Source organism: Macaca nemestrina, unplaced genomic scaffold (assembly GCF_043159975.1).
Source record: "Macaca nemestrina isolate mMacNem1 unplaced genomic scaffold, mMacNem.hap1 Scaffold_58, whole genome shotgun sequence".
Lineage (NCBI taxonomy): Eukaryota > Metazoa > Chordata > Mammalia > Primates > Cercopithecidae > Macaca > Macaca nemestrina.
Window position 1 is genome coordinate 372501 of NW_027257749.1, and position 27426 is coordinate 399926.

The 27426-nt window shown below is 41.2% G+C and overlaps 1 protein-coding gene and 1 long non-coding RNA gene across 4 annotated transcripts in view; one reads left to right on the top strand and one right to left on the bottom strand.

Moving 5' to 3' along the window:
* The window catches only part of LOC139361536 (uncharacterized), a 177120-nt gene extending 170850 nt beyond the window's left edge, over window positions 1–6270 (bottom strand). Inside the window, exons 1-3 of the mRNA XM_071090130.1 lie at window positions 6244–6270; window positions 6047–6162; window positions 5409–5856 (exon numbers count right to left, since the gene is read on the bottom strand). Coding sequence (XP_070946231.1) covers window positions 5409–5856; window positions 6047–6162; window positions 6244–6270 — 591 coding nt within the window. The remainder of the gene's footprint in view (window positions 1–5408; window positions 5857–6046; window positions 6163–6243) is intronic.
* Window positions 6271–8895: 2625 nt separating this feature from the next.
* Window positions 8896–25967, top strand: LOC139361537 (uncharacterized). Of its 3 annotated transcripts, XR_011619089.1 has the most exons (5): window positions 8896–9337; window positions 11354–11551; window positions 11822–11913; window positions 23707–24305; window positions 25808–25967. It is a non-coding gene; the product is annotated as an uncharacterized lncRNA (long non-coding RNA). The 3 variants fall into 3 exon arrangements; XR_011619087.1 differs by having other exon boundaries at window positions 23707–25967; XR_011619088.1 differs by having other exon boundaries at window positions 11842–11913; window positions 23707–25967.
* Window positions 25968–27426: the final 1459 nt, after the last annotated feature.

Genomic DNA, 27426 nt, shown 5'->3' on the forward strand with positions numbered 1-27426 from the left:
GACAAGGTTTCGACATGTTGGCCAGGCTGGTCTCCAACTCCTGACCTCAAGTGTTCCATCTGCCTCAGTCTCCCAAATTGCTGGGATTATAGGCGTGAGCCATCATACCCATTCTTTTTTTTTTTAAGATAGGGTCTTGCACTGTTGCCCAGATTGAAGTGTAGTGGTGTGATCTCAGCTTACTACAACCTCTACGTTCTGGAGTCAAGCAGTCCTTCCGCCTCAGTCTCCCTAGTAGCTGGGACTGCAGCTGTGTGCAACCATTCCTGGCTAATTTTTGTACTATTAGTAGAGATGGGGTTTTGCTCTGTCATCCTGGCTGGTCTTGAACTCCTGGACTCAAGTGATCCTCCTGCCTCTGCCTCCCAAAGTGCTCGGATTGCAGGCGTGAACCACAGTGCACAGCCAACTTACTTGATAATGTCTTCTGATGCATAGTTGTTAATTTTGAGGAAATTATTTCTTTTGTGGCTAGTGCTTTTGGTTTCAGATCTGTAACACCTTTGCCAAATCCAAGGTCATGAAGATATATCCCTGTTTTCTTCTAGAGTTTCTATTTGTAACTCTTATATGTAGGGCTTTGAACCATTTTTAGTTACTTTTTCTGTGTGGTGAGGTAAGTGTACAGTTTGTTACCTCTGACTCTAGGTAGTCAGATGCTAGCAGCGTTTGTTGAGTTTAGTGGTCTTGGCTCGTGTCAAAACTCAGTTTGCTGTAGAGGTATAGTTTTATTTCTGGACTGGACATTCAGTTCCATTGATTTATATTTGTCTCCTTATGCCAGTATTATGTTGTCTTGATTACTATTCCTTTGCAGTAATATTTGACAATGAGAAATGTGAGCCACTAAGTGGGCTTTTCGTTTTCAGGAGTGTTTTGTCTATTCAAGATCACTTGATATTTATACAAAGGGTTACGGTCAGGGGTCAGGGTTACAGTTGTTAGGTTTAGGGTTGCTAACATTAGGTTTGTTAGTGTTGTTAGGGTTAGGGTTGTTAGATTTAGGGTTGTTAGGATTTTAGGGTTATGGTTTTAGAGATGGGGTTGGGTTAGTGTTAGCATTAGGGTTGTGGTTGGGTTTGGGGTTGGATTTAGGGTTTGGGTTGGGGTTCTGTTAAGTTTAGGGCTAGAGTTAGGGTTAGGGTTTAGGGTTAGGGTTTAGGTTTAGGGTTAGGGTTAGGGTTTAGTGGTAGGGGTTAGGGTTAGGGTTTAGCAGTAGGGGTGAGGGTTTGGTTCAGGGGTTAGGGTCAAAAGAAAAATCTTGAAAATCGTAAAAAATCTCCAAAAATATTGGTGAGAAAAAAGCTTTAGCCCTCATATGAAGAAGATAAAAACTTGTTCCATTTTTTCCGGAAACACAGTTATAATACAAATATAAAATGGGGTAAAGACAAAACCCAAGTCCTCTATATAAGCTGGTGAATTTTGTATTATTATAATCACATTAGTCAGGGTTCCCCAGAAAGGCACAATCCGTCGGATTTATGTAGATAGACAGATGAGAAAAGATTCATTAGGGAAACTGGTTCACATAATTATTGAGGCTGAGAAAGTCCACAATAGGCTGTCTCCAAGTTGGGGAACTAGGAAAGCTGGTAGCATTGCTCAGTCCATGTCCAAAGGGCTCAGAATCAGTTCAGCCAATGGTGTAACTCTCATTCTGAGGCCAAAGGCCTGAGACCCTGAAGTTCTGATGTCAAAGACAAGAGAAGGATGTTTCAGCTTCAGAAGGAGATAATTCACCTTTCCTCTTCCTTTTTGTTCTATCTGGGCTCTCAAGCAATTGGATGGTGCCTTTATTAGTCCATTTTTGTACTGCTATGAAGAAGTACCTGAGGCTGAGCAATTTATAAAGAACAAAGAGGTTTAATGGGCTGACAGTTCCACATGGCTGGATGGGCCTCACAATCATGATGGAAGGGGAAGCAAAGATGTCTTTCTTCACATGGCAGCAGCAAGAAGTGCTAAGTCAAAAGGGAAAAGCCCCTTATAAAACCATCAGATCATAAGAACAGCATGGCAGTAACCACCACCATGATTCAATCGTCCCCCAGTGGGTCCCTCCCACAACATGTAAGGATTATAAGAGCTACAATTCAAGATGAGATCTGGGTGGGGACACAGTCAAACCATATCAGTGCCCATCCACATTGGGTCAGAGTGGATCTTCCTTATCTCAGTGTCTTCCAGAAACACCCTCACACTTATGCCCAGAAACTGTGCTTTACCAGCTATGTTAGTATCTCTTAATCCAATGAAGCAGACATCTAAAATTAACCATCAGAATATTTATGCCTGATTCGTGGCTAAAATTTCAGGATGAAAGCTATGAGATCTCTATTTGTGTTTGTATGTCTATTAATGTATGTTTTGTATATTTGATTTTTCTTAACTCTGGATAGCATTGCAAATTTCATTTATAAAATCCTCTAAAAGTGCTCTATTCTAACTTGGCTTGGAAAAAAAAATCATTCATAAATAAATATTCCCAAACTCCTAGAAATATAGGAACTGATCCAAATGTTTTTCAGGTTAATGTGATTTGGATAAAACTTAAATAAAATAAAGGCCGGGCGCGGTGGCTCAAGCCTGTAATCCCAGCACTTTGGGAGGCCGAGGCGGGCGGATCACAAGGTCAGGAGATCGAGACCACAGTGAAACCCCGTCTCTACTAAAAAAAAAAAAAAAAAAAAAAAAAAAAAAAAATACAAAAAAAAAAAAATTAGCCGGGCGCGGTGGCGGGCGCCTGTAGTCCCAGCTACTCAGGAGGCTGAGGCAGGAGAATGGCGGGAACCCGGGGGGCGGAGCTTGCAGTGAGCCGAGATCGCGCCACTGCACTCCAGCCTGGGCAACAGCGTGAGACTCCGTCTCAAAAAAAAAAAAAAAAAAAAAAAAAACTTAAATAAAATAAATTTAATATTTTTTGTGTAATAAAACAACTATGTCTTCAGAGTTATCACTATTAAATATAAAACAAACAAGTTTTTTTTTTTTTTCCTTGAGATGTAGTCTCTCTCTGTCACCCAGGCTGGAGTGCAGTGGTGCGATCTTGGCTCACTGCAAGCTCCGCCTCCCAGATTTATGCCATTCTCCTGCCTCAGCCTCCCGAGTAACTGGGGCTACAGCTGCTCACCACTACATCCAGCTAATTTTTTTTGTATTTTTTTTAGTAGAGACAGGGTTCCACAGTGTTAGCCAGTATGGTCTTGATCTCCTGACCTTGTGATCCACCTGCCTCAGCCTCCCAAAGTGCTGGGATTACAAGAGCGAGCCACCGTGCCTGGCCCCTATAACAACTCTTGATGTCTGAGTGGGTTCCCACACAGTCATCTGTTGTAAGACTTTCTGATTCCTTTTTTTCCTTTGGTCATTATGAATAGAGCTTCTGTACATAATTGCATGGTAGCTTTTGTTTGGAAATAATATCAAAGTAGCGGTCAAAATACTTACGAATATGATTTTTGGATTGTAAGGTGAGACTTGTTTAGCTTTGGGAAAAACTGCCCAACTAGTAATAGGGGAGGAAAAATAATTTTCTCTCTACCTTTACGGAATTCTTAGATGGGACCCTCTGTAACAAATTACAGATTAAAATGAGAAAAAAGTAGATGAGTTTAAAAACATGTATACCTTATGGATACATGGGAGATACTTAGGGAAAAATGAGTAAATCCCCAGTAGGTGGCTTTCAATTCAAGTGTAAATGCTATCTTCAACTTAAAGAAAGAAGATTTGAGGCTCAGTAGTGGGGACATAGCAAGCAAAAGCACAGTAGACAAGGGTAAGTTTTCTTATACAGACTTAACTCCATGCGTTCTCTGTTGATAAGACTCTTTTAATGATTTAGTTATCCTCTTCTTGGTTAGTGCTGAGAGAGAGAGAGAGAGAGAGATCTTTTAAACGGGGATTTCCTTTATAGATGTAAATTTTCCTTACACAAGGGTAACTTCTCTGTTTTCAGAACTTCCTTTTTTAGCATTTTTTCAAAGTAATCAGCTCAGAATAATTCTTATGCCAAAAGGGACATATTTTTGGGTGGCATATTCTGGTCTTACACACTGTCTTCTACCAGCAATGAAAAGAGTTCTTGTTTTTCCTCCAGCAATTTGTCATTTTTTTAGAGTTTAGCAGTTCTAACAGATACAGACCAACTGTGCTATCTCGTTGTGGTTTTCAGTTATCTACTATGTTGAGCATCTTTTTGTATGTTTACTTACCATCTGTAGATCGTCTTTGGTGAGGTGTCCAGATCTGTGTGCATTTTTAATTGGGCTGTTTAACTTACTGTTTAGTTTTAAGAATTTTGTATGTATTTTGAATACAAATTCTTTCTCAGATCTGTATTTTGCAAATTTTTTTTTCAATATGTGGCTTGTCTTTTTGTTCCCTTAACAAGGTCTTTCCCAGAGTATAAACTAAATATTAACAAATCCACATTGTCATTTCTTCTGTGTATATAAACCTTTTGTGTCATTTGTTAAAATTCATTACCAAATCCAAAGGCACATAGCTTTTCTTCCATAGTTTCTTCTAGAAATTGTATAGTTTTGCATTTTTAGTATAAGGATGATTTTGAGTGATTATTTGTGTAAGTTGTAAAGTTTTCATCTACATGCATATCATTTCCTATGGTTTCCCATTAATCTTTCCCTCACTATTTTTGGGAAAGACACAGGATAGTGGGCTCTGTTAGAGCACATAGATAGCTAGACATGAACAGGAGGGGGAGCTCCTGGAATAGGGAAAGTCTGGGAAGGCTCACCTAGAGGGACCACCGAAAATTCACATATTAGTGGCATCTCTAATGCTGGAGTGGATGGGCACTTGTCAATTGTGGGTTGGAGGGAGAAGAGGTACCTATGCATAAAGAAACACCCTACAACTCCTCTTAAGATGCCCCAGTCATCATTCACTCTGCAGTAATAATGTCACAATACTGCTGGCTACATGCTGATAAGGACAAAGGGGACATTCTTAAAAGAAACCTGGCACCATAAGTACAGATTAGGGCAGAGAAGGACATTCAAAAGAGATAGGCACAGTAGATGCAAATGTGACTGCTGTCAGCCTGCCTGGGATGGCGGGAAGGAGCCTGGTGCCAGAGTGAGTTCGGATTGATCACCACACATGTGCCTCAATCAACAGTGAGGAGGTCCCACAAGCCTAAGTGGGGCAAGTTGGGGACCCAAGGCAGTAGCAGGAAATCCAGACAAATAAAACAGGTGGAGACTTGAGACAGAGGCAGGAATGTGAAGAAGTCCAAAATAAAATTCCCTGCACAGGACTCTTAGGCTGCTTTCCTGCACGATCAGCCTACTCCTTCCTATTTTTCTACAATAAGCTCTTCACACTGTATTTTTTTCAGTGAAGTTATCTGCCATCTTTGTACTGCCTCTTGGTGAAAATACTTCTTCCAAGTTAGACAAGAACCGGGACATCAGCTCTCCCCAGTAATGGCTCCGTTTCAGTTTGAATTTCCAGAACTGAAGGCGCTTAATAACTGGCGCTCCAACGTTAAGTGGTGCAGAAGGTGGCCAGTAGGGGGCGCCAGCCATCACACCTGGAGCAAGAGGGCCCTGCATAGTCCCCATCTGCCTGCAGGTGTTGTGCTGCGACGACACTGCCAGCAAGAGGGCCCGGCAGCGTCCCCAGCTGCCAGCAGGGGGCGTACGACGACTACATTGTGAGCAAGTGGATCCTGCAGTGTACTTAGCTGCCAGCAGGTGGCGCACGGACACCACACTATGAGCAAGAGGACCCTGCAGCGTCCTGGTTGGCAGCAGGGGGCGTGCTGCCACCACACTGAGCAAGAGGATCCTGTAGTACCCCCAGCGGCCAGAAGGGGGCGTGCCCCCACTACAAGGCAAGCAAGAGGGCCCGGCAGTGTCCCCAGCTGGCAGCTGGGGAGCCAGCCGCCACTTCACTTGGAGCAAGAGGGCCGGGCAGTGTCCCTAGCTGCCAGCATCGGGAGTGCTCCCACTACACTGTGAGCAAGAGAGCCCTGCAACGTCCCCAACTGCCAGCAGGTGGCGTGCCATCACTATACTGCGAGCAAGAGGGCCCTGCAGTGCCCCGGCGCCAGCAGGGGGCGCTGGCCACCACTGCAAGAAAGAGGGCCCTGCAGTTGCTGTAGTCGCCAGCAAGGGGCGCACTGGCACAGCACTGTGAGTAAGGGGGCCCTGTAGTGCGCGGCTGCAAGCAGAGGTCACCGGAGCCCGGCTTTTCAGATTACTGATGTCTCGCCCGTCTCCGCCGCTCCCCTCGCAGCATGCGTCTCTGCGCCTGCGCCGCGACCCTCCCCCCACCCCCACACCGCGCAGGCGTGCGACTCTGCCCTTGCGCCGCGCTGGCCTGCGACTCTGCGCCGGCCTGCGCCGCGCCTGGCGCGCGACTCTGGGCCTGCGCCGCGCCAGCCTGCGACTCTGCGCCTGCGCCAGCCTGCGCCGCGCCTGGCGTGCGACTCTGTGCCTGCGCCTTGCCTGCCTCTGACTCTGCGCCTGCGTCGGCCTGCGCCCGCGCCTGGCGTGCGACTCTGCGCCAGCGCCGGTGCTGTACGTTTGTGAGGGCGGAGCTGAATTCTCCTCAGCCCAGACACTGAGAGCATCGCGAGGGCGGAGCTGTGTTCTCCTCTGCACAGACCTCGGGGGTACCGTGAAGACAGAACAGCGTTCTACCCTGCCCAGACCCTGGCGTGGGGGCACCGCGAGGGCGGAGCTGCGTTGTGCTCAGCACAGACGTTGGCGGCACCGCCTCGCTTTGGGACAACTCGGGGCCGCATCCACAGTGAATAAAATACTTTCTGTTTCTAGCCCTGAATAACGAAGGTCAGAGACTACTTAGAATGGTTCAGTGTGGAAAACGGGAAACCGAAATCCCCTCTGAATCCTGCGCGCAGAGGTTCTCTCCACCCAAGGGTTAGGGTTAGGATTTTAGGGTTAGGGTTTTAGGGCTAGGGCGAGGGCGAGGGTGAGGGTGAGGGTTAGAGGGTTAGAGGTTAGGGGTTAGGGTCAGGGTCAGTTTCGGAGTCGGGGTCGGGTTAGGGGTTAGGGTTGGGGTTGGGTTAGGGTTAGGGTTTGGTTCCATGTTAGGATTAAGATTCGAGTTAGGGTTCGGGTTCTGTTTTGGGTTAGGTTTAGGGTTAGGGTTCGTGTTCGGGTTAGGGTTCAAGCCGTTCTCTTGCCTCAGCGTCCTGAGTAGCTGGGGTTATAGGCACCCACCACCATGCCCAGCTAATTTTTTTATTTTTGGTAGCGACAGGGTTTCACCATGTTTCCCAGGTTTCTCTCGAACTCCTGACATCAAGTAATCCACCTGCCTCCGCCTCCCAAAGTGCTGGGATTACAGGCATGAGCCACCGTGCCCAGCCTTCACTTTCTTCTCTGAGTCAGAGATCTCTAGCAAGATAGCCTTTTCACAACTTTTATTGCAACGGAAGTATTTCAGAACTTGTCAGGTTAAACTGTTAAGGGTATGTCTGTTTTTCTATGATACACTGAATTTAGGAATATATGACTCAGTAATGAAAGTTGATCTGGCATCACCCTTGGCATTTGAGTTCCTAGGTGGAGAAGGGTCTGTTTTTCTGGCATGATCATGTCTTACAGGAATGCAGCACCCCAAGAGGACCCTAGCAATTGGAGAATTTTGTTTACATGACACTAAACCCCAAATAACCTTAAATTCTAAATAAAAGTTCCAAGGGTAATTTGTATAAGGGTCTTGTTTTTTGTTTTTTGTTTTGAGATGGAGTCTCACTCTGTCACCCAGGCTGAAGTGCTGTGGCATGATCTTGGCTCACTGCTACCTCCACCTCCCGAGTTCAAGTGATTCTCCTGCCTTAGCCTCCAAAGTAACTGAAATTACAGGTGCCTGCCACTATGCCCAGCTAATTTTTTGTATTTTTAGTAGAGACCGAGTTTCACCATGTTGGCCAGGTTGGTCTCAAACTCCTGACCTCGTGATTTGCCCGTCCCAGCCTCCCAAAGTGCTGGGATTACAGGCGTGAGCCACTGTACCCAGCCAGTGCCTTGTTTTTAAAGAAAATAAATTATATGACAGGTTTGTTTCATATACATCTATATATATAAACTATACTCGTGAACATTTTACTCAACATTTAAAAATCTTTAAGACCTTTCAATACATAAATCTTACATAACAAAATCTAGCAAAAGTGTATAAAATCTAAACACATTTCTAAAAGAAAGGGTGAGGCTTTCAGGGTGGCTATGCTGTGTTGGATATGGGCAGTGTTCCATCTCTCTTGTGGTTCTGCTTATATGGCAGTTCCAGCTCACAAGAGCCCTCGGAGCCTGTCTGTTGGCCTGCATCCTGTGGCATTTGGCAAGTGAGATCTGTTTAATATAAGGTGTCCATAAAGCCAAGATTATGATATCTAAAAATAATCAACACTAATTCCCCAGAAATTTTGTCTTTTTTGACCAAGCCACTGGTGCAATGTGGAGTCACTGCATTATATGCAAAAAGAATAATGCCCTCACTCCAGAACTGACCCTTGGTGGTGACTCCCCCCTTTATTCTAGGAGATGTTAACATTAGCTATGGCAATGTAAAAACGGTGTTTCTGGACCTCCCGGGTTCACGCCATTCCCCTACCTCAGCCTCCCGAGTAGCTGGGACTACAGGCGCCCGCCACCTCGTCCGGCTGGTTTTTTTGTATTTTTTTAGTAGAGACGGGGTTTCACCGTGTTAGCCAGGATGGTCTCGATCTCCTGACCTCGTGATCCGCCCGTCTTGGCCTCCCAAAGTGCTAGGATTACAGGCTTGAGCCACCGTGCCTGGCCTTGCTCATTTCTTTTATAATAACTAAGTCATATAAATTGAGCTCACAAAAATATTTATATTAATAAAATTATAATTTATCATTTGTAATGTTTGAGTTTTTCTTGTACATTTTTATATAGCAAGAAAAACAGTTTTTACTGTTAAAAATGGTTTTTAAAAAATCAGAGCAAGCCTAAACCCCTTCATTTTATAAATACAATAACCTGAGGCTCTTCATTGCTGGTGACTCACACAGGCACACACTCAGCATTGCTGGATGTCAGCTCAGGATCCAGAATGCATTTGAACAATTCATGCTAAATTAATAAATGCACTTTAATATAGGCCCATATTAATCCCAAAATAACTAAACCTGTGGAATTTGTAAAATAAGATGTTTATGAATGAGGACATGGCATTTTGACTTAGTTCTGATTCCCACCTTTCTGAAAGCAGAATCTACAGTCTATTTTCCCATTGCTAGATTTCAGAGGAGAGCCTGGTGTCACTTACAGCAGACATTGCAGATGCCTCAGCATTTCGGATGAAGACGGTAAAGACCTTCTTTGTTTCAAAAAAACCTTTGTTTTCCAGGGGAGAAAACACAGGTTGGATCTAAACTCAATCCTCCTATTGAAATATTTTAATGACACTGAAAGAGGTTGTTGCATTTGGCAGGTGCAGGTGGAGCTGTGCAGTCCTGCACTGAAGCCCTGCAGTCCTGGCTTCTCAGTGGAGCTAGAGGAGAATTATATTAATGTGTTTGCACTACTTGCTCAATTGTAAAGCATAACAAATATATTTAAGGCATGTTTTTAAAATGAGAATAAAATAGTTTAACAATGTTTATACACCTATTTTAGTTATTACATTCTCTAATCTATTTTTATCCTCACAACCATGGAAGCGCTCCACCATCTCCATTTCAGAAAGTAGACAGTAACTGAACAACACTATCTTCTTTTAAAAAACATTTATTTCATTATGAAAGTTTATGGCTTATGTAATTAATACCTTTTTGTGGTCTGCATTCAATGGGTGTGGGCATCTGCACACTGTCGTGGGTCCACCATTGTGAAATCGCACACAGTGGTCTCACTGCCCTAAACAGCCAAGGCTCTCTGCCCATCCATCCTTTCCTCTCCCCAACCCCTGTCAACCACTGATCATTTTGCTATCTATGTAATTTTCCCTTTTCCAAAATGTCACATAATGCCCACAGCAATGAATGCGAGTTTCTTTTGCTCCACATCCTCACCAGCATTTGCTGTTTTTGGTCTTGTGGATTTTGGCCATTCTAATAGGTATGTAGTGGTATCTTACTGTCGTCTTAATTGGCAATTCCTAATAAGACATTATACAGAGCATCTTTTCATATACTTAATTTCTATCTGCATAAATGTTCAGCTTTTACCCATTTTTAATTGGGTTGTTTGTTTTCTTATTGAGTTTTAAGAGTTCTTTGCATATTTCAGATATGAATCCTTAGATATAGTTTGCAAATATTTTCTCACAGTCTCTGGTTTGTCTTTTTATTCTCTTAACAGTATCTTTCACAAAACTAAAGTTTTTTTATGTTAAAGTTCAAGTTCCCAATATTTTTCTTCGTGAATAATGCTTTTGGTGTTGTATCTAAAAGAATTACCAAATCCGAGGTTATCTAGAGTTTTTCCTTATGTTATCTTCTAGGAGTTTGAAAATTTTGCATTTCATATATTGATCTAATATCTACTTTGCATCAACTTTTGTAAAAGGTGTAAGGTCTGTTTATAGATTCTTTTTTTTTTTTTTTTTTTGCACATGGATGTCCATTTGTTCCAGCATCATTTGTTAAAAAGACTCTCCTCTCTCCATTGAATTGCCTTTGCTCCTTTGTCAGAGATCAGCTGGCTGTATTTCAGTCTGTTTCTGGGCTCTTTGTTTTGTTTCACTGACGTATGTGTATATGTCTTCTGTTTTGCCTTCAGTTTAAAAAAATGTAATTGCTACCTCAATTTGCTTATGAATTCTCATTTGTAAACAGAAGAGCGTAAATTAATGCCTGAGTATATTTTAGGGTAGATGTTGCCTTGAATACAATGAGCAGAATGAGTTATAATTTTAAAGTGAATATAAAAATTTGACCATAGTGGTAACAGATTTGCGAACTAGTGATATCAATGACAGAGTCCATTGCAATATTGCTTCATCCTTTGGCTCAGCTCTGCTTCACACCAGGTAACTACCAATCCCTTTTGTGATTAGTTCAAGGATTTCTGTGGGGTGGAAAGTAGAAATACGATATCAGTGGAGGGAGAGAAGGCAGTTTCCCAGACTGGGAGCAGTCAGATCTCCAGTGGGTCCCAACACTGCTCTGTGGCAATATCTAGAGGGTGATGGAAACAGAGACAGGGTGCAAATGAGGTGGGTGCTGGCCCTAGGGTTCCCAGTGTTTCCTGGTTCCCATGGTCTATAAGACGTCTGAAATGAGACCTTCCGGGCTTTGGGGGGCCCCTGTGGAATTGGAAAATGAGGAAGTGAGCAGTGACAATCTAGACTGATTATTAGAGGTACGTCTCTCATTTTTCAGTAACCAAGGAGCCTTTGATTAGTAGTGAAATTGTGGCACCCCAACAATGGTGGAGTGGAATATCCTGCTACTCTGGAGGGGTGATGGCTCAGGGTCAAGACTGAACTAATTAGAAAAAGAAATGCACTCCAGGAATATCAAGTCCAAAACGAAGCTCTTCAAACCATCTGGGAAGAGAAAACAGCATGACAAGGAAAGGTATATTTGTCTGATCCCAGGAATCAATATAAACATCCATGATAACCCCACCTATTTTTTAAATATATGATTTGGATGAAACAAGAAAAAGAGACTGATTGTTGCTGAGTCCCTGCTGCAGTCCCGACACAGCTGGAGATGCCCTGCTCCCCTGCTCCCCTGCTCCCCTGCTCCCCCGCTCCCCCGCTCCCCCGCTCCCCCACTCCCCCGCTCCCCCACTCTCCTGCTCTCCTGCTCTCCTGCTCTCTTTATTTTGTTGATGCTCATGAGGACCCTGATGTCTGAGGAAGAAGGTTCCCGTCCAGCTCTGCCCCTGGTGTGTCACGTGCCGGCCTTGTCAACGCACACGAGAACCTGACAGGGTGAGTGTTATAACCCCAATCATAGAAAAGGAAACGTCTCTAAAGTCTTTAGCATCTTGCCCGAGTTCGGACACTTAGCAGAGGCCTGAGTTTAGATGCAGCCCCGTCTTGCTCTTTGACAGCCTCAGCACCACGTGCCCTGGGTGACCCACGCAGAGTCACTGACAACCCTCTTGGTTGGCTCATGGCACAGCGTGGAGCGAAATGGCCCACTGACTTTTCCAGACACTTTGACAATTCGTGATATAGTTTATGTGGTCACTCCCAGTGAGTTCTATTGTTCAGTTTAATAGAATACCTAATTCTGTGTTTATTATGAATAAAGGGAGATTTCTTGTGGTTTTTAAGAATATGAAGGATATCTACTTTGTATACAAGTTGGAAGTTCCAATACTATAGGAAGCATAAGTGCAGGTTTTAATGATGGGTCTTTTATAAGACTGAATTCACATCAAACTGAATCAGTAACTCCGGCTGTATGAACAGGGTGAGACATTAAACATTTAATGAAAAGAATTCCTTTCTTAGGTTACAGCAAGGACTAAATATGTCTAATTATCATTCCCGCTAAGAAGATGTATTGTGATATTTGCAGTTAATCACTCATTCAGTTCCAAGGGTATTTATTAATTGTCTGCTCTGGGCATAACAACAATTGGAAGCAGTATGTTCACATGGAAAAAAACTTACCTGAGGCTCTAAGTCACAACTTTCCATGACCAGCACACATTTCTGATTTGAAATACATATCTAAAGCTTCAAATGCATAAATAGATATCCCAATCTAGAACTAAGTTAATAGTTGCTTAGAATTAATTGTTTAAATTATCCTGGGAACCAGAAAGATATGTCTACATGAAACAATAAAGGTTATATTAGAATTAATAAACTTTAGAAGACCATTTTAATCTTAATATATAAGCATACTACCTAGGCACACTGTTTAAATACATCTGCAACCTACTATTTTTAGATTTAGGTAAATCATTAATCCTTAAATTTGGAAGATTCCAGTGTTAGAGCTCTAGACTATGAAACTTGGAAGTTTTTCTAAAATTTTTGAGATTTTATCCAGAAATACATATTTTCCTGGCACTGAGAACTGCAAGAAATTTCACTTGGAGTCTCCAAATAGTCAGCCATGTGTGATGTCAACATCAGTGTAATAGATACTATCATAAACATCCTGTGACTTTTATTTTTTTTTTTATACTTTAAGTTCTGGGATACATGAGCAGAACGTGCAGGTTTGTTACACAGGTATACACGTGCCATGGTGGTTTGCTACACATGTCAACCTTTCATCTATGTTAGGTATTTCTTCTAATGCCATCCTTCCCCTAGGCCCCGACCCTGCAACAGGCCCCCGTGTGTGATGTTCCCCTCCCTGTGTCCATGTGTTCTCATTGTTCAACTCCCACTTATGAGTGAGAACATGCGGTGTTTGCTTTTCTGTTCCTGTGTTAGTTTGCCAAGAATGATGGTTTCCAGCATCATGTCCCTGCAAAGGACATGAACTCATCCTTTTTTATGACTGCATAGTATTCCATGATGTATATGTGTCACATTTTCTTTATTCAGTCTATCATTGATGGGCATTTGGGTTGGTTCCCAGTCTTTGCTATTGTGAATAGTGCTGCAGTAAACATACGTGTGCATGTGTCTTTATAGTAGAATGATTTATAACCCTTTGGGTATATACCCAGTAATGGGATTGCTGGAGCAAATGGTATTTCTGGTTCTAGATCCTTGAGGAATTGCCACACTGTCTTCCACAATGGTTGAACTAATTTACAGTCTCACCAACAGTGTAAAAGTGTTCCTATTTCTCCACATCCTCTCCAGCATCTGTTGTTTCCTGACTTTTTAACGATCGCCATTCTAACTAACATGAGTTGGTATCTCATGGTGGTTTTGATTTGCATTTCTCTAATGACCAGTAATGATGAGCCTTTGTTCATATGTTTCTTGGCCACATAAATGTCTTCTTTTGAGAAGTGTCTGTTCATATCCTTCACCCACTTCTTGATGGTTTTTTTTTCTCCTTGTAAATTTGTTTAAGTTCCTTGTAGATTGTGGATATTAGCCCTTTGTCTGATGGATAGATTGCAAACATTTTCTCCCATTCTGTAGGTTGCCTGTTCACTCTGATGAGAGTTTCTTTTGCTGTGCACAAGCTCTTTCGTTTAATTAGATCCCATTTGTAAATTTTGGCTTTTGTTGTCGTTGCTTTTGGCGTTTTAGTCATGAAGTCTTTGGCCATGCCTATGTCCTGAATGATATTGCCTAGGTTTTCTTCTAGGGTTTTTATGGTTTTAGGTCTTATGTTTAAGTCTTTAATCCATCTTGAGTTAATTTTTGTATAAGGTGTAAGGAAGGGGTCTAGTTTCAGTTTTCTGCATATGGCTAGCCAGTTTTCCCAACACCATTTATTAAATAGGAAATCCTTTCCCCATTGCTTGTTTTTGTCAGGGTAGTCAGGCATCCTAAACTTTAAAATTTAAGAACTTACATTTTTTTTTAAAGTAACTGGCAACTGACAATCATTTAAAAATCCATAACCTAAAAAAATAATAATTCCTCCTAAGTTTTCAACCAAGAGAAGTGAAAATCTGTTGACACAAAGGTCTGAATATAAGTATTCATAACAACTTTCTTCTTAATAGCCAAATATTTTTAAAATAGTCTATCACTGAAGAGTAGATAAGCTGTAATATATTCCTACAACGGTTACTGCCCAACATAAGAGTGACATATACACTGGAAATCACATGGACGTATCTCAAAGGCATTAGAATACCTGAAAGAAACTAGGTATAAGAGAATATTCTATATGATTCCATTTATATCAAATACTTCTTTTTTGAGATAACATCTCACTCTGTCACCAAGGCTGGAGTGCAGTGATATGATCACAGATCACCGCAGCCTTGACTTCCCAGGCTCAGGTGATTCTTCAGCCTCCTGAGTATCTGGGACCAAAGGGGTTGGGACCAAAGGGGTGTGCCACCACACCTGGCTAATTTGTGTGTGTGTGTGTGTGTGTGTGTGTGTGTGTGTGTGTGTGTTTTAAGAGATGGGGTTTTGCCATGTTGCCCAGGCTGGTCTCAAGTTCCTGGGCTCAAGTGATCCCCACTTCTCAATCTAGTGCTAGGATTACAGACCTGAGTCATTGCATGTGGCCTGTATCATATTCTAAGACAAACAAAACTAGAGTGAAAGAAAGCAACTGCCGGAAGCTGTGGTGTGGGGCAGGGGTCACTGACTACAGCAGCATGCAAGAGAATTTTGGGGGTAATGAAATGTATTTTAATGGTACTGTTGTGTACATGACTATATGTATATTTGTCAAAATGCATTGATTTGTACACTTAAAATTACTAAATTTTGTTATATGTAAATTAAACTCAATGAGATAATAAAAAATAAACTTTTGATCCTGAAAAAATACCTACCTACATACAAACTACCTCTGAAACAAACTACTTTTTCAGAATTTCTAATTTAAATATTCAGAAATATGAATGATGATGATGAATTTTAACAAGGCTTACATAATTCAATTCTGTTTTGGATCATGTCTGAGAGGCATATTAGCTGCTGTACTTATTTGGATTTCCTTACCTCCTTTGTATATGAAAAAATAAGAGGTTGAGACAGAAACAAGATATGTAATTTATGTACAATGAAACTTTCTACTGCCCAGGAGATGAGGCTTTCTATTGTCCAATGAATTGTGCCTGGCAGCACAATTCACTGCTTCACAATTCATCGTTCTTTTTACCCTCAGAGCATCCTTGAAATGATTGACTCAACCATGAGAGAAACACTGTAAATATTCTCAGATGCAAACTCACAGTACCAGCTTCACAGAACACCTGCAGGTGCAAGTAACTAAAAATCCAGCTCAATTTTACTTTAAATACAAGGAAATTTATTGACTCAGGTGGGTAGTTCAGAAGGAGGCCAGGCTTCAGGGTGAATCTGAGCACAGAAGCTCATGTATGCTACCAGGACTCAGTCTCTTCCCAATTTTCTGCTCTGCCTTCAGTGAAGCCAGAATAATTCTGCATGTGGCAAAATCTCCAGGAACAATTTCTGAGGTTGCATTCTTCACCAAAGAGGGAGCATGAACAAGCACACTCTTGTTCCTAACAACCTAGCGCAACTTGTATTTGACTCTAATTGGAACAACTCAGACCCCGCCCATCCCAAAGTCCATTAGGGGGACCAAGGGAGTGCTGTGTGGCACCTGGCATGAGCCTCAGTTATACACTCACTTTGGAACCAGTAACTGTGACACAGGGTGAGACAGTGCTGGTTAAGTCAACCGGGACCCACCCCACGTTTCAAACCACGTGACTGAATAATTCAGGGCTCTGTTAGGAAGGAGAAAGGGGGATGCTTCTTAAATAGCACCCACCCCTCAACTACAATTTAATTTGACAGGAACCCGGAGGCCCTGCCATAGAAATCTCTCACAGTTGCTTGGAATGAGAGCACTCAATACAAAAATCCTATGGTAGCAACCCTATGGCCTCAAGGGCGCCACGCAGTTGGTGTGGAGGGTGGGGCAAGGAGGGTGGGGAAGGGCTCAGGGTCTTCTGAAGATGAAGCCAAAGAACAGATGGCACTGACTTAGCAGAGTGGAAAATGTTTAACCCCAAGAGATTCCTACAGAGGCAGCTAAGCCACACCACAGACTCCTAGAAGGGCTTGTGTTAGGGTTCCCAAGTATCTAGGTAAGCTGAGGAGATGGTGAGGCAGACACAGAGGGTCGGTTCAAAGCACATTGGGAAGACTGATCCCAAGACCCCTCAGTCCACACTGGCAGTCAAATGCTCCTCCCTGACATCAGAAAAAGAAACAATTTATTTTCTTCAGATACTGAAACAGAACTTTTCTAAGCTCCAGGACACTGGATAATGCTGCTTATGCAAAGACAGTATTTAGTGAAAGCCAATTTACTGAGCAGGGAGATCAGCGGATTCTTTCTCCCTCTTGGCTCCCAGAATGCTGGGATCAGCTTGTAGTCTTAGGAGATTGGCGACCTCTTTTTGGAGAGGATCTGCAGATACCAACATTTTCAGGGTTTCCTCAGGTCCAGGAGTGCCAGGCTCCTGTGGACTCTTCCTTTGGGGAAGCAAAAGAAGACTCCATCTGTACACACAGAATGCATTACTTATATTTTCTTATTTTCTGTTTTCTTGACGCTCTAGCATCTAGTGTATACTGGGAAAAGATTGTCTTTCCCAGGACCAGCCAATTAAACTACCAATTCAGAACCCATACTCCTAACCACCTACTTTATCTAGCTCTGATACTGTAGGAGACAATACCGCCCTTCCTTAATCACCACAGGGTGAGGTACTAGACAACTAGAAATGGCCCCTATGCCCCAGAGCCTGCTGAAGCTATTAACGCTGGGCAGCCTAAGCCTGCCTGCCCTACCTGCCCTTGCTGTCCCACAGAGACTACAGCAGAGGATCCTGCCCGTGCCTTCCCCTCTCCTGCCTCTGCCTGGGGCGTCCCTGTGCCTCCTATTTCTAGGGATCTATGAGTTTGAATGGGACAGTCACTTCCATGTCTGCAGGTCTTAACATCCCTGGTTAAAACAAATTCTGAGTACATTTTAAAACATAAGGCTTCCAATGGAATCTTTAAAACCCTTATATGGACAATTTTAAACATATATGTAAATAAACATGAATATAACCAACCCCTGTATATCTATAAACCTTCAGAACAACAAGAAACACATGGGCAATTCTTTTGTATTATGGCTAAAAGGTAGCCATGGACACGAAATGAAGACAGGAAGTCTTTGGAATAAGTGATCCCATCACAATGAATCAATTTTCCATTGGAACATATTTTTACAAAGTCACTGTTTTGAAAATATTTAGCCATGAATTGAAACAGAGTCTGTAAGGTTTTTTTTCCCGGTCTAAGGCGAACAGCATTTTAGAGAATGAACCAGGACACAACTACAGCACAAGAAAAAAGTATGATAATTAAGTTTACACATATGTGTGACTACTCTAACAGAAAACATGTAAAGAGCATTTGATTTATATATCAATCTGTACTGTTTAATTTTTTCTGTCATAAATGCTCTTATTTAAAAAAACAGGACTAGTTAACAGTGTCAATTACTAGTCATTCGTGGTATAAATAATTAAACAAAGAAGTATTCAAAAATTATAACTGTTTTCAATAAAGTTTTATTTTACATCATTTTTTTTACTTACTCAGAAATTGCCCCCCCAAAAATGCAGAGATTTCCCATGTAGCTGCAACCTAGTTACATCTCTTATTAACATATTCTATCAGTGTGTCTCACATGGCTTATTAATATCTTACATAATTTGTCATAGTTAATGAACCCATACTGATAGACTATTATTAACTAAAGTTCATATTTCATTTGGATGCCCTTGGTTCTGTCTTACTCTGACCCAGGATCCCATCCAGGATCACGCATGACATGTGGTCATCACGTCCCTGTGGGTTCTTCCTGGCTGTGACAGTGTGTCAGGCTTTCCATGTCATGATGACCTTGATAGTACTGAGGAGGATTGGTCAGGAATTTTGTAGAATGTCCCCCATTGTCACTGCATGTTCTCAAGGTGAACTGTCACCTTTTATGTTCACTTGAATCATTTGGAAGAGCTACTGTTTGTCAGGTTTCTCCACTGTGAAGTTATTTTTCCTCCTTGCCCATACTGCATGTGTTCTTTTGGAGCAAGTCACTGTGCAGAGCCCACACTTACGGAGTGAGGAGTTGGCTCCACATTATTGATGGCTGAGTGTCTACATCAATTACTTGGAATTCTTTTGCAAAGGAGATTTCTATGCAACTCTGTTTTCTTATTCACCTGTGTATACAAATACAGACACCTAGATAATTACTTTCAGCTTTAATTATTATTCAACACTACAATTCATTCCTGTGTTGGCCATCAGTAGCTGTTTTTATTGGCTATTATTTTTCTTTGATATATTTTAATTTTTTTTAGTACTTACTTTCTGATACTTCAAGATTATCCCGACTCCTATATTTACTGTCCCAGTTCTAGTATCAGACATTTCTTCAAAGAGCCTCATTCCTTTCAGAATGGTAGGAAAACTTACATCTGGCTGCCGAATGAGCACATTGTTGAATGAGCACTTGTTCCTCATTAGCAATGCTAGGAAGTATATGTGTGTGTGTAACCTACCTATACACACCTAATTATAAAGTTTTCTATGTAGAACTGTGTGTATCTATATTAAACTAAACATAAGTTTACGTTCAATAGCACATGAATCATTCTAGCCTTCTCCCCTTGCTAATTTGTAACCTCCCACTTCAACAGTGAGAAACCTGGTTACTACCATCTGCGACTTATGTAAGTCATTGTTTTATTCCAGATACAGATACTGTGGTTTTACAATTGTTCACCATTGCTTCTGTTGGAAAGAATTTTATAAAATAGAATCCAGTGATGAAGTATAGTTTGTTTGCCTTCAGCATACGGATTCTATTAATTTTCAAAGTGACTTAGGTCAACACCATTTTCCCTACACCTTCAGTGAGTTTTTTCCTACATTTGTGTCTTAGTCTGTTTTGTGCTTCTGTAACAGAATACCTGAGGCTGGGTAATTTATAAATAAAAAAGGTCCTTTTGGCTCACAATACTGGTGGCTGGAATGTCTGAGATTGGGCAGTTGCATCTGGTGGAGTCTCAGTCTTTTTCACCTCATGGTGGAAAGTGGAAGGGGAGCAAGGGGTGCACCAGAGATCACATAGCAAGAACGAAAGCAAGAGGGAAGCCAAGGAACCCAGACTCTTGTTAACTACCTACTCCTGCAGGAATTAATCCATTCCTGTGAGAGCAGAACTCACTCATCCCCATGGAGAACATTAATCTATTCATGAGGGATCCGTCCCCATGACCCAAACACCTTCCACTAGGCCCCACTGCCCCACACCGCCACATTGGGGGTCAAATTTCAACACGAGTTTTTGCAGGGACAAACCACATCCAAACCACAGTAATTTGTAGCATAGTTAAATTATTTTTCACATGATGTATTCTGTCCTGGGATACTCCACATCCTGAGTAATTTTGTTTAATTTGAATAGAGTTTGATTTACCCATTTGGTTGTAAAATTCTGCGTATTTTGACCAGTGCATTGTGGTAGGTATCCCACTATTAAAGTATCATATGAAATGCTTGAAACCCCCACCCCATGGAGCCAATGGTTTCCCATCTGTGTAGTTTGCTTTCTGCAGTGTCTCATTAAATGAGGTCACACTGTGTGTATTCTCCTCAGACTGTCTTCTTCCACTTAGCAATGTGCATACAAGATTCACTCATGTCTTTGTGTGAGTTGATAGCTTGTTCCTTTCTATGGCTAAATAGTATTCCATTGCATGAATGTACCACAGTTTGGTTATGCATTTTGGGGAGCAAAACCTACCTCTTCTAACTTTGTTCCAGGGTTGGAGACCTTCAAATTAACTGACAATAGATATATTAGTAGGAGAGACAATACTTGGCTTCTTATTCCACAAGTATCATTGTGGGACAAAATTCATCAGATGGCAGGATCCAGTTTACAAAGAGGTAAAAATAGCCCCAAAACAAGAAACAAGACTAGAATCTGATAACCCACAATAACTATAGCTTTCCTTAAAAAAAAAAAAAAAATTTTTCAAGACAGGGTCTGGCTCTGTCACCCAGGCTGGAGTGCAAAGGTGCGACAATCTCGGCTCACTGTAACCTCTACCTCCTTGGTGCAAGTGATCCTCCCTCCTCAGCCTCCTGATTAGCTGGGACTACAGGCACATATCATCGTGCCCATCTAATTTTTATATTTTTGGTAGAGACGGGGTTTCCAACATGTTGCCTCGGCTGATCTAGAACTCCTGGCCTCCCAAAGTGCTGGAATTATAGGCATGTGCCACCATGCCCGGCCAAGTTATAGTTTTCCATTGAAACATAAAATTATTCTCTGTAGTAACCATCATTTTTGACCATAATCAAAGTAAGACTATTCTTGTTTTAAATTCAAGTATAGTTTTGTTAGATTTTGCTTGATTATTTACGTAAGTGCAGCAAGAACAGGAGATGAGCACATAGGTGCTTTCAAGTTTCTTTGCTGGAAGTTTTCATACAGAATCTCAGATTTGACTTTTAAAGGCCTCATTCAGGCTAAAAGCCAAGCTAAGAACATACTATCAAATTTCAGCTGCAGTCCTTATAGCTTTGTGTGAATTCCTCTCTTCTTGAGTCCCCCCAAATATCCCTAAATTCCTGGGCCTACCAGGAAATGACCTTCTTTACTAACCTGTAACGCTGTGATCCCTGTAATGTAAGTATCAGGCTGACTTTTCTCAGAGTGCTGTTGGGAATGAAGTTTTTGGTGTTCTAAAAAAAAAAAAAAAAAAAAAGAATTAACATGGGAACAAATAATCTCTTAGCAAGGCGAGCTTTACTTTCTGCAGAAAGGGTGCTACTCAATAGCTGTCCAGCCACAAGAGCACACCGAACAAAGGAGACAGAGTTACTTATAACCTGATGTGTCTACCCTACTGCTGTGTCCAGTTACCATTGGCTGGAATAGGACCTCACATTTTACACTTTACCCAATTGGCTATTAGTTTAAAACTTTCTCAATTAGGTAAGGGGAATAGAACAAAGAAAGAAAAGGAAGTTGCCAGGGATAGTTAAGGAAGCATCTCCAAATAAGGAATGGCATACACTATGGGCTGGGGCTTGTCTAGTTCTGTCCAGGCATGCCGGAGCAAGCTAGGACAACTGATTTGGAACACACACACACACACACACACACACACACACACACACACACAGTGGATAGCAATCTTATAGTAAGAAATTGTGACTTTTTACAATCTTTGAAGAAGAACTTTCCCATTTCTCACAGTGTTTTGTAAGCATTGTCTCCATAATAGTCAACCTTACTTCCTTAAAATTGCTGGTCGTAACTGATCTTAGGTACACTTCTAAAATATGATGTTCCAGTAAAAATCTTGATAATATAACCAAATTTTCCAATTATGTCCTGTTATAAGGTGAACAGATTCTTACTGGACTTTTGCTAATAACTATATCATCATGAAAAAAAGAGTATTCAGTAAGAATTTCAAAATTCTGGAGAGATTAGGCAGGGAAAAAAATGTAAACGCTTCATTTCTGTTTACAAAAGTATAATCTACCAAATTGTTGTAAGTTACAGTTAAATTAAGAGAAAGAGATTTCTTAAATTCAGAAACTAGAATATTAAAGAACTAGCAATGCTCTAAAAAGCTATAAAATTATAATCAATTTTCATCAGTTCATTCAGTGCCACGTAATCAATTCCAGTCTTGCTGGATCTTGGGTTAGCAGTCTCATGACCCCATCAATTTCTCCACCAGGCTTCTGGAGATCTTCACTGAGTCAAGTGTATGGTCTTAAAGTTATTTAAGCAATATCATCAGAAGTCTTTAACCAGAGTACCTGTCATACTCTTTTCCATGAGTCTCAGAGGGAGTCCTGTATTGGAGATGAACATTCTGACCTGTAGCTGATCGCAGGAGCTTTCAGGAAAGCATCAGGGAGAAATAATATCTAAATGACAAAGAGTATGAAATGTCTGTGATTATACCACAGTTGACAAGGATATTTGATTTTTTCTGTGGCATACAACATTTATTTATTTATTTATTTAGAAACAGAGTCTCGCTCTGTCACCCAGGCTTGAGTACAATGGCGTGATCTCAGCACACTGCAAGCTCCGCCTCCCAGGTTCACGCCATTCTCCTCCCTCAGCCTCCCGAGTAGCTGTGACTACAGGTGTCTGCCACCACGCCCAGCTAATTTTTTGTATTTTTAGTAGAGATGGGGTTTCACCGTGTTAGCCAGGATGGTCTTGATCTCCTGACCTTGTGATCCACCCACCTCGGCCTCCCAAAGTGCTGGGATTACAGGCATAAGCCACTGCACCCGGCACAACATTTAAAATAATAATTGGAATTATGACTCATAACTCTATACTGGCACATAGCATGGATAAGGAGGACATTGACAAATTTCCAGGAATTTTATATAATTTCTGAAAACAACATTTTACTGATACAAATATAACACAGGGAAGGTTAGATATCTCTTTTTATTTGTATTTTTTGTAAGGTTTTCCTTATAAAAAATACATCCTACTTTACTTGTGAATCATGCCCTACTTTTCTTGCATGCTTTGCATAGAGTTGTTTCTAGTTATTCTATTGCTTCTAGTAGTTTTATTTACACATATTGATTATAATTTTAATACTTAGTAATCTTTTATTTTCCAGAGAAAACTAACAAGTAAACAGTTATAAACTGTCATATATTAGCATTCCATAGTAGGTTAGAAAATGTATGAGTATACCATCTCCCAACATCTACATCTCCCAACATCTACAACATCTACATATACCATCTCCCAACATCTACATGAATAGTTTCCTCATCGTACAATTTCTCATTGTGGTAGACAAAAACATGTTTATTAATGGTCCAAAATATCTTTAGTCTCTCTGTAAAAATAAGAAGCAAAAATTATATAAACTTGAATTATTTATGTTCAGTAAGTAATGTTTTAGTATTGTATCTTATTTATAAATGGTCTAGATATTTAATGCAAATCTTTTACTTAGCTTAACTTTAAGGTTAAAAATTACCAAAAGTATTTTGGAAACTACTATTAAGCAGATTTACAATAAACAAATTATTTTTGAAATAATGTTTTTCGCTTTTCACAAGATGGCACCGAAAGTGAAGAAGGAAGTTCCTGCCCCTCCTAAAGCCAAAGCCAAAGCCAAAGCTTTAAAGGCCAAGAAGGCAGTGTTGAAAGGTGTCCACAGCAACATACAGAAAAGAAGATCCACATGTCATTCACCTTGAGGTGGCCCAAGACACTGCGACTCCGGAGGCAGCCCACATATCCTCGGAAGATCACCCCCAGGAGAAACAAGCTTGACCACTATGCTATCATCAAGTTTCCACTGACCACTGAGTCGGCCATGAAGAAGATAGAAGAAAACAACATACTTGTGTTCATTGTGGATGTTAAAGCCAGCAAGCACCAGATTAAACAGTCTGTGAAGAAGCTCTGGGACATGGATGTGGCCACAGTCAACATCCTGATTCGACCTGATAAAGAGAAGAAGGCATATGTTCGACTCGCTCCTGATTATGATGCTTTGGATGTTGCAACAAAATTGGGATCATCTAAACCGAGTCCAACTGACTAACTCTAAATATATGTATATCTTTTCACCATAAAAAAGAAATAATGTTTTTCATAAGAATGACAACTTAATTAGAATCAAATTTAAAAGCTTTAAGATTTTACGTTTCTAGTAAGTATAATATTAGCTTATTTGAGTAGAACTCAAGCAGAATAGGAATTTATGTTTGTTTTATATTCGATAGTGGTAACTTTGAAGACATAGTTGTTTTATTACACCAAAAATATTATATTAACCTTATTTAACTAAGTTTTATCCAAATCGTGTTAACTTAAAAAACATTTGACCAGTTCCTATATTTCTAGGAGTTTGGTGAATATTTATTTATAAATGCTTATGTTTTTCCAAGCCAAGTTAGAATAGAACACTTTTAAAGAATTTTATAAATGAATTTTGCAACGCTAACCTGAGTTAAGAAAATATCACATATACATAACACACATTAATAGACATACAAACACAAATAGAGATTTCATAGCTTTCATCCTGAAATTTCAGCCATGAATCAGGCATAAATATTCTGATGGTTAATTTTAGACATCTACTTGATTGGATTAAGAGACACACAGCTGGTAAAACACAATTTCTGGGCATATGTGTGAGGGTATTTCTGGAAGACACTGAGATAACCCTGACCCAATGTAGATGGGCACAGATATGGTTTTGCTGTGTCCCCACTCAGATCTCATCTTGAATTGTAGTTCTTATAATTCCTACATGTCGTGGGAGGGACCCAGTTGGAGGTGATTGAATCATGGTGGTGGTTACTGCCATGCTGTTCTCATGATAGTGAGTGAGTTCTCATGATCTGATGTTTTTATAAGGAGCTTTTCCCATTTGGCTCAGCACTTCTCCTTGTTGCTGCCATGTGAAGAAGCACGTCTTTGCTTCCCCTTCCACCATGGTTGTGAGGCCCCTCCAGCCATGTGGAACTGTCAGCGCATTAAACCTCTTTGTTCTTTATAAATTGCTCAGACTCGGGTATTTCTTCATAGCAGTGTATAAATGGATGAATACAGGCACCATCCAATTGGTTGAGAACACAGATAGAACGAAAAGGAAGAGGAAAGGGGAATTATCTCCTTCTGAAATGGAAACATCCTTCTTCTCCTGCCCTTGACATCAGAACTTTAGGGTCTCAGGCCTTTGGCCTCAGAATGAGAGTTACACCATTGGCTTCCCTCATTCTGAGTCCTTTTGACCTGGACTGAGCCATGCTACGCTTTCCTAGTTCTCCAACTTGGCGATAGGCTATCGTGGAACTTCTCAGCCTCCATAATTATGTGAACCAATTCCCCTAATGAGTCTTCTCTCATCTATCTATCTACATATATCACATTGATTCTGCCTTTCGGGAGAACCCTGACTAATGTGATTACAATAATACAAAATTTACTAGTTTATACAGAAGACTTGGTTTTTGTCTTTGCCCCATTTTTTATTTGTATTATAACTGTGTTTCTGGAAAATGGAACAAGTTTTTACCTTCTTCATATGAGGGCTAAAGCTTTTTTCTCGCTAATAATTTTGGAGATATGTAAGATTTTCTTTTGTTTTGACATACAATCTTACAGAGGCTGAGAAATAATTTTTTTTTCTGTTTTATTTTTCAGCCCCAGGTGTTTGCTTTTGCAGATTCTTGAGCATGTTGAGAGCCTCCAAGGCATGGAGCAGGGTGCCTAAAGTTTCAGTGATTGTAGGGAGTTGAGAGACTCAAATGGGAAGGGAAAGATCTAAAAGGAGGCAGTTTGGAAGATAAAAATTTTCTCAAAGGAGCCATTAAAGTTCTAAATAAGTCTTATTCTTAGTAAAGTCATGCAAACAGGAAAGGAAGTAGAATTAGCTCCATATTGGTGGAACACATAGTCAGCAGAGGTTTGAGAAGGGAGAATTTAGTCAACTGAAAAGTTCCCATGAAAAGAGCAAGATCAAGATCACAGAGACACCATGAAACAAAAAGCCAGGATTAACTTCCAACCCAAGAGGAGAACACAGAGGCCTCAAAACCAAAGCTAGGATAAGAAACTTGTATCCCAAGAGTTACCTTCCAGACAGAGACGCCTGAGATTCCAACCCAGCTTCACAGAGTACTCACTCAAAATGTTACTGAAACTGTAGGCTTTTCAATGACTTAGCCATGCATGCAAAAGGCATTCCTTAAGGTGGTACAGAAGATGGAGCCCCCCTATCCAAAGATAGCCAAGGAGAAAGAAAGACCCCTGTTGGCAGAGCCAGTGGGCAAAGGCAACAGAAAAGGAGACAAGAATCCTAATGGGATGAGATTCTTTCAGATTAAGGATCATACAAACTCCTCAGAATTGGCAGGTTGACAGCCATAAATGGGCTACCAACATTTCTACTCATTGGATTACAAGTTCTTCAGCATCCAAAATGATTAACAAAATGACAATTTCATAAATTTGGAAAGGAGACATTTCTTATTTTTATGGTTTTTTTTGTTTGTTTGTTTGTTTTTTTTTTAGAGTTTCACTCTTGTTACCGAGGCTGGAGTGCAATGGTGCGATCTCGGCTCACTGCAACCTCCACCTTCTGGGTTCAAGCGATTCTCCTGCCTCAGCCTCCCAATTAGCTGGGATTACAGATGCCCACCACCAAGCCTGACTAATTTTTTGTATTTTTAGTAGAGACAGGGTTTCATCATGTTGGCCAGGCTGGTCTCAAACGCCTGACCTCAGGTGATCCACCTGCCTTGGCCTCCCAAAGTGCTGGGATCACAGGCATGAGCCACCACACCCAATGAGAGATTTATTTCCTATAAAGAGTTGCAGCCTGCAGGATTGTCCTTCTCACAGACTGGGAAGCATAGCCTCCAGCCAGAAGCCAGAAACAGATGCTTCAAGGGAGATGTAAAGGAAATAGTAATTTATGCTGAGTGGAATTGGCAAAAACATATATTTAATAAACTCTAGGAGGAGTCATGAATATTTATGAAAGGAGAAATGCATGCTTGTGCAATTGAGTTTCTTGCTTCTTCATGGGTCCCATGTACAAAAGATGGCAGTGTTAGCACGATCCCAGGGTAGAGTTTTCAGCCCTCTGACATTAAAAGGTGAAGCAGAGGACATGAAAACTTGCTCTGTGCATCCTCTGTACACAGGCCAGAACCTCTCCATCATGGGTGGTCTCTTATTAGGCAGGAAAGGAGAGGTTGATATCAGTGGTGGCACCTTTGAAAGGGCTGGTTTCTGTTTAATCCTTAGGGAAGAAAGCC